The sequence below is a fragment of the Malaclemys terrapin genome, chromosome 2, assembly GCF_027887155.1.
Source record: "Malaclemys terrapin pileata isolate rMalTer1 chromosome 2, rMalTer1.hap1, whole genome shotgun sequence".
Classification (NCBI taxonomy): Eukaryota; Metazoa; Chordata; order Testudines; family Emydidae; genus Malaclemys; species Malaclemys terrapin.
In genome coordinates this window covers 227,201,932-227,209,244 of record NC_071506.1, presented here as the reverse complement: position 1 = coordinate 227,209,244, position 7,313 = coordinate 227,201,932, and the positions used below count along the sequence as shown (strand labels likewise).

General features: G+C 37.3%; 1 protein-coding gene across 5 annotated transcripts in view; it reads right to left on the bottom strand.

Moving 5' to 3' along the window:
- Nucleotides 1–829: 829 nt before the first annotated feature.
- The window catches only part of TRA2A (transformer 2 alpha homolog), a 50,261-nt gene continuing 43,777 nt past the window's right edge, over nt 830–7,313 (bottom strand). For all 5 annotated transcript variants that reach the window (XM_054020179.1, XM_054020178.1, XM_054020177.1 and 2 more), the window contains 4 exons: nt 3,519–3,634; nt 2,854–2,976; nt 1,988–2,055; nt 830–1,785 (listed from right to left, as the gene is read on the bottom strand). In XM_054020179.1, coding sequence (XP_053876154.1) covers nt 1,775–1,785; nt 1,988–2,055; nt 2,854–2,976; nt 3,519–3,634 — 318 coding nt within the window. In that variant the 3' untranslated portion in view covers nt 830–1,774. The remainder of the gene's footprint in view (nt 1,786–1,987; nt 2,056–2,853; nt 2,977–3,518; nt 3,635–7,313) is intronic.

Genomic DNA, 7,313 nt, shown 5'->3' with positions numbered 1-7,313 from the left:
GCAAGTACAATGAGAGTTTCACAGGTGTCACTAAACACTAATCTCTACTTCATTTTCTTGTGGGCACCCTCCCTCCTGCCCCCTCCCCCCCCATTACATCAATAAAATGGTCATTTGCCTAGCAAAGAATTACTTAATGTAATTTACTTAATTTCTTCACAGCAGTGTTAGGCTTAATTCCATTTTTAAAAAATTCCTTTGAGAGTCTCAGTTAAGGCACTATACACATACAAATAACTATTATGGTGGGAAGATTTGATGGCTTGGGAATTAAAAGGAGAACTAATTTCAGCTCAAAATTTAGAAGAGTCAAAACCCTAAAAAAAGTAGTTAAAAATGCAATAAAAATATTGTAAACATTCCTCCTCCATACTGTTATGTCCAAAAATTTTGCTAGTGCACAAGCTCATGTAAATGAGGGAAACTATTTTAATTTTCTAAATTTTGTCAATGATTTTCTGATGGTTTCTTTGGAGACACTTACTTCAAATTGGAAAACCTTTCTGCATGTGACCAGAGCACCATCTGTGCATATGTTTTACAAATCTAAAACTGAATGACATGCAAAAAGAAATGAAGTAAATTAACTTCCACAGTTAAGTAGTAATAGTTAAGTTTAATTAGTTGATTGCGAAAAAATTAGCAAGAAATACTAAGTCAATATAAAGTATAATCTAAATCTAGTCATGAGAGCTGGATGATTCAGGAGATTCTTGGAATATGGATCTTCTCCATCTCTAACTCGCTGGTTAGAATTTAGCCCATAGTAGTAGTACCTTTTTATTATCCATATGACATGTAAATGCAGAATAAAAGACATGAAAATCCATTTCAGTGTAATTAACTTTATTTTGAGGAAGAAGAGGTTTATATGTAACTGTAATTTTTCTATCCATACCAGCAACTTCAAAAGGACTGGAAACTAGAACTTCCTTAACCATCATTGCAATATCAACATGAGTTTGTATGAACAGCAAATTATATAACTAATTGCTATGTTCAATAAATATTTTTTCTCCTGCACTGATTAAGGGGAAACACTACTTTGAGTTCAATTAAAAAAAATCAGTTAGATTTGTATGGTTTTAACTTCAAATGTTATCCATTGTGTAGCAGTCTAGAAACTTTTCATCTATAAAACACAATCTTGATCTTCAGTGTATAAGAATCTGTTTTTCCAAAGAAGTTAAACCAAATATGAAAATTTGCTATAGCTCTAATATTTCTACACTCAAAGCAATTTAACCAAAAAAACCCATCAGGTTCATGACTATCTAGTGAAATTTGCCATTACAGAAAAGGTTCAGAGATGTTGCTTATGTTTCAAAATTAACAACCAAGCATTAACAGAAAGATTAACAAGTTTTTTTTGGAAACACAGGTTTATATTAAAGTAGCTGAGTGTGTATATTACACACAACATGCAAGCTTTAAAAAACATCAATGCTCTCTTCTCCTCATTAGATTAGCCAGGAGTACAATTGTTTTAAAAACAAAAACAGAATGACTTACAAAATGTAACAACACTTTGGGATTTCTATTTAGTTTTGCTTAAGATGTTTAACTACACAAAACTACAACAATTACGATTTTAAGAGTATTACAATAAAAGGGGGTGGAAAACAGCAATATTTCAACTGAAAATATGTATCTTCTAAATGAACCAAAGGTCTTATAAGAGAGATTTGAGGGGAAAGGTGGGGGGAGACCAAAGGGAAACTAAGGGCAGAATTTTATTTAAAAATCAGGTCCACAACTGTAATTCTTCCGTTCTTCAGTAGCGTCCTGGAAAAAGATATCAATATTACTATAAAAATCATGAATATTTAAACATTCAAACTTGCAATAGCAGAACTTACACCAAGGCGAATTTTCTGTTGCCACATTCAAGATTTCTCATTCATCACGAGTCTATTTTCCATTAAAACTAACAATCACATCTAGATGCACTAGCATGGTTTAATATGAACTATTTACATATACTTACTTGGGCTATAGGAGCGGGATCTTGACCGTGATCGATATCGGCTATAATAAGGTGAAGGTGATCGTCTCCTTTAAAGAGAATATAAAGTTTTTGCTTTGTTATGAAAGTGTCTTTATACAATCATTTCTATGTGATGCAGTTGTTCCCTTGATGGTGGAAGATTGGACTTTATGGTTGATTTAAATCTGATTTGGCAGAGACTCACAATGAAATATTTAAGGAGCTTCTAGCTTCTCTATTTCAAGTATTGTATTTAAAAACTTATGAGTTTTATTTAGAATATATTTATTATCCTATATGGTGCTCCAAAGTGTGCACAGCACTTCTGCAGACATGTAGAAACAAGTCCTTTCCCCCAAAGAATTTAGTTTAACTAGACAACTTTGACAAAGGAGAAAGATTTTTAAATGGATCTGACCTCATGCTTAACCATCCCTTTAGTGGCTTTTATTTTCAATATGACACATTTTCCATTTTGTTTTAATATTTCCCTATTTTAATTTTATTTGCATCCCTGCCTATTTACATCCATTCTTATTAGCTTGGGTTCAGAGATCTTTTTTCTCCTCCTCCCGATTCTGAAATCTCACCTTTCTATTACATTAGCCTTTCCTCCAGTTCCCTACTGACATTATTTCCCTTTCTCGCCCCTTATTCCTCTAGAAAGGAATATGTGGACTGCTGAATATGTTATTTAGTTGACAACTGTATTAGCAAGACTACAAAGCTTGCTTTTGCTAATGTCTCTCCTGCGGTCACTTGAAATGTAAGGACACCAGATATGTATGAGAGTTGCAAGTCTCTGCACAGCAACTACCTTTATTTAAAAAATTAAAATGAAAGAATCAAATAATTAAACTGGTTACCTGTACCGGTAGTCATATTCTTCATATCTGTCATATCCTCTGTCATATCCCCTATCATAATAGGAATCACGACGACGACCTGCTCCTCCTCCTCCTCCTCCTCCACCACCACCACCGCCACTGCTATTAAATAATAATAATAAAAAAAGAAGAATAAAATGGAAGCATAAAAGTCTGCATTCTTTCTTGTGAATCTGAAGTTCTCTAAAATTATCTTCAGCGTCCTCAAGTGACAACTACTCACTGTACACTGTGTCTCAGACTCAGTAGATTCCACATTTAAAGAAAACCATTAAGTGCATTAATTAACCAGAGTGGGGTGGGGTTTAGACATTAAAGAACCCTGGAACATTCCCTCCCCCCCTTGTTTATTTTTAATATATTCTTCACTCAGTAAGCTCTTGGGCTTTAAAAGCCGTTCACCTTACATAAAAATACCATACTAAAACAGGGTTTAATAGTGCACCTCAAGATCAACTGCAACAAACCCACCCTCACGGCATGCAAATACATTAGAGATAAGGAACAGCTTTAAAAAGGCAGACGACTGAAACCCTCACAAAAAATATACTGCTGGTAGTGATCTACAGTTCAATAAGAGTTATAGCATTTAGTTTAACTTGATCTGAGGTCCGTTTACACATAATGAAGAGTAAATTCCTTACTGGGTTGGCCTGCCCATGTAGATGCCCGGGGTGGGGGTATGCGCTCTCTTGGTGATGGAGTAATCCACGCGGATCCTCCTGCCGTCCAGTTCCATGCCATTTGCATGTTCCATCGCCTGCAGGGGAGAGAGGGGCCCGGCCATTAGCTCGCGAGCTGCTACACCAGTTAATGAATAGGCGATAAAATGAGCGCTTCGCTTTTCAGTACGCGGCACAAGCCCTGAACAAACGGGCTCTATTCAGGCTGGTTACTAGCGCCCCGCTGTGGCGAGCGGCGCGTCTCGCCTCGCCCGCCGACATGCCCGTCGCAGGCGGAGTGTTGCAGCGCTGCCTGCACTGGGGCGCTGGAGTTACGTGACGCGCGATCCCTGTGCTAGCCATGAACAGACTGACGCTTTCCCCGCACCACTTCGATATTTAGCCAACCAAAAAGTTAACAGGCAGCAAAGCAGCTTTCCCTGTAAACGGCATCCTTCCGAGCTCCGCGGAGGGGATGGGCTCATTCAGAAGCCGCGCACACAGTTGCTTCCTACGGGGTGCATATGGCCGCATTACTGCTAGTCGGCTGCCATTTCATGCTCTCTCTGCCTCCTGCCATATCCCTTACAAGGACCTACTCCAGCAGAGCTTAATAAAATGGCGGGTTCAGCCTACATGGATACTTAATTACAATCTTCCTCCCTACTCGCACTCTGTGCAGCTCGCTAAACCGATACACATCAGGGACTGTGCTGAAAGGCTGCACCCCCAGACAGGGCTGGGACCCGCGCACGTACTCAGTGGCCCCCTGATACTCTCGGTTTTGAATCAATACAATGGCCCCTTAGCCCTATTCCAAATCATGCAAACTGGAATTCAAACGGACATAACACACTTTAAAGAGTTACGTGAATATAATCTAAGACTTCAGTCAAAGAGATCTGAGTTAACCATTATTATTTAAATATATTTATTAGGTTACAATTAAGTGTTACTTGCAATAAGCAGCAATTTCTGGCCCCTTCCATCTAAGGCCAGGCATTCTCAGCTGCTAACAGGTCTTTGAGCCGTCAGTTCATACTAACAATTAGTTTACCTGATTTAGACTGTATTTTCCTTATGTGAGCTAAATAGAGTTTTATTAAAATTAGCATACCAAATTGTGTTCCCATTTTATGGATTTTAAGTTAAATATCATACACACCACATTTGAGGCTGTCTTGTAAAGGATGCACAAAGCATTCTCTTTTACAGAAAGAAAGTAACTAAAATTGTAACCATTAAAACAAAATTAGATTCAGATATGATTCCTTTTCAAATCCCTTTTTTGGCCAACAATAATTTTATAATTTAATGTTAAATCAATGCAATAGGAAACTACAAGACAACACCACATGGTCACTGTTTATATCCCTACCAAACTGGAAATAACAATTCTCCACTAACCTATTTAATCCCACTTAGTTTGCTCTTTTATAATGCTGTTTAAATCTAGACAATATCGCCACCTAGTGATATCTATTCAAGCTCAAAAATAGCTCGATTTAGTACAGGGAATAGCAGAGCAAAACCATGAGAGGATAATGAGCAAGATCTCAATCTTTCAACATTACACTTAAACATATAAATACAAGGTTTGAAGTGGTTGCATACCCATAATCTTTTAAACTACTCCTATAATGCCATAAAATAAAAATGCTGTTCAGCAAACATGCAGATATAAAAAAGCAACTGGCTACAGAACACCCTAGAACTCAACAGGATTCTCAACTGATGTCATTTTGACCATAGACATCTCAGAAACGTAATAAAGTGAAATAAGGTATAAAAGATGGGGATATTTTATATTCAGGTGGAAGATATTTTAAAATCTCAGGAAATATGAGCCAGCAGTTTTGGCCAAGTCTAAACAAAGCAAATATGGCTGAAGTGACAGCCAGTTCAACAAATACATTCTTTTGATTGAGGTTTTTGTTTAACTGAAGAACTAACTACAGGAAAAGGAACTTCTATTTCAAATGACCCCTTCCCTTTCAGGGAGAAGTCAGCCTTGAAGATGATCCATTTGAGAACTGCTATATAACAACAACAACAACATACCAAACTGGCAAATAAGGTTTGAGAGTGTTAACTGGAACAACGTCTTAGAACTACCATTAAGATATGTACCTATGGATCTCAAGACAGTGTAATTCTAGTGTCTTATTGTGACCCAAAATATTCATAAATTGTTTCCCCAAAGAACATTAAGTACATTACACTTTAATATAAAGATTCAACAGTTTAATTTGTAATTCCACAGCTCTTCAGAAAACCTGACTGGCCTGCTTAATGTCCCAAATAAATGTTTATCAAAAACAAAACACAGACACCCTCTCCCCCACCAAAAAACCCACAAAACACAAAAATAAAAAAGCTGAACTGTCAGCATCATGGTCAGGATTTTTAAAGTAACTTTAAAGTGATTTCCTTTTTACCTATGTGTATTACAGTTCTTATAGACATCTATTTACCCGATAAGCAAGAACAATGGGGCCTAGATTTTTTTTAAAATGTAATTAAAGTCAAATAATTTTCATAACCTGATCCCACCTTCAGCCACTAGCAACTCTTCTTAATGATGCTCTGTACCATTTTTAACAGCACAAAGCAACTAACAAAGAAATCCATGCAGTGATAGTTCATGGGCTGCTTTTGGCATCTAAGGACTAAGAACACCGGTCTACAATTTTTGAGAAGTCGTCTGCTTCAGAGATAAAATGTGCTATTTATTATGTATTTTGATGTGCTGAATTCAAATATGACAATTAAAACAACTGATTGGCTACTATTTCTAAGATATTTAAGTTTTTACATTTTATGTCTATGTATATTGTAAACCTAGGTCTTTTCATGTGTTTATGGTTGCTTTACATGATATTTCACCTGTCCTGTTTATGTAACACTTTAAAAATCAGCAAAAGGCTTATATAAATAAAATTTATTATGAAACAAAAAGGCAAAAAACTATTCTGTACATAGTTTAGTCCTATTCAGTGTCTACTCGGCGCTTCTTGGCTTGTCTCTTGTATTCATTAAATGGAGCATCTCTTGTCACTGTCCAGCAATAGTCTGCAAGCATTGATGGGCTCCATTTGCCCTGATAGCGTTTCTCCATTGTTGCGATGTCCTGGTGAAATCGCTCGCCGTGCTCGTCGCTCACTGCTCCGCAGTTCGATGGAAAAAAATCTAGATGAGAGTGCAAAAAAAATGTATCTTTAGTGACATGTTGTAACCAAGGCTTTTGTATGCCTTGAGGAGGTTTTCCACCAACAACCTGTAGTTGTCTGCCTTGTTGTTTCAGAGAAAATTGATTGCCACTAACTGGAGGGCTTTCCATGCCGTCTTTTCTTTGCCATTCAGTGCATGGTCAAATGCATCATCTCAAAGAAGTTCACGAAGCTGAGGACCAACAAAGACACCTTCCTTTATCTTAGCTTCACTTAACCTTGGAAATTTTCCACAGAGGTACTTGAAAGCTGCTTGTGTTTTGTCAATGGCCTTGACAAAGTTCTTCATCAAACCCAGCTTGATGTGTAAAGGTGGTAACAAAATCTTCCTTGATTCAACAAGTGGTGGATGCTGAACACTTTTCCTCCCAGGCTCCAATGACTGTCGCAGTGGCCAATCTTTCTTGATGTAGTGGGAATCTCTTGCACGACTATCCCATTCACAGAGAAAACAGCAGTACTTTGTGTATCCAGTCTGCAGACCAAGAGAGCAACAACCTTCAAATTACCACAAAGCTGCCACTGATGTTGGTCATAGTTTATGCAC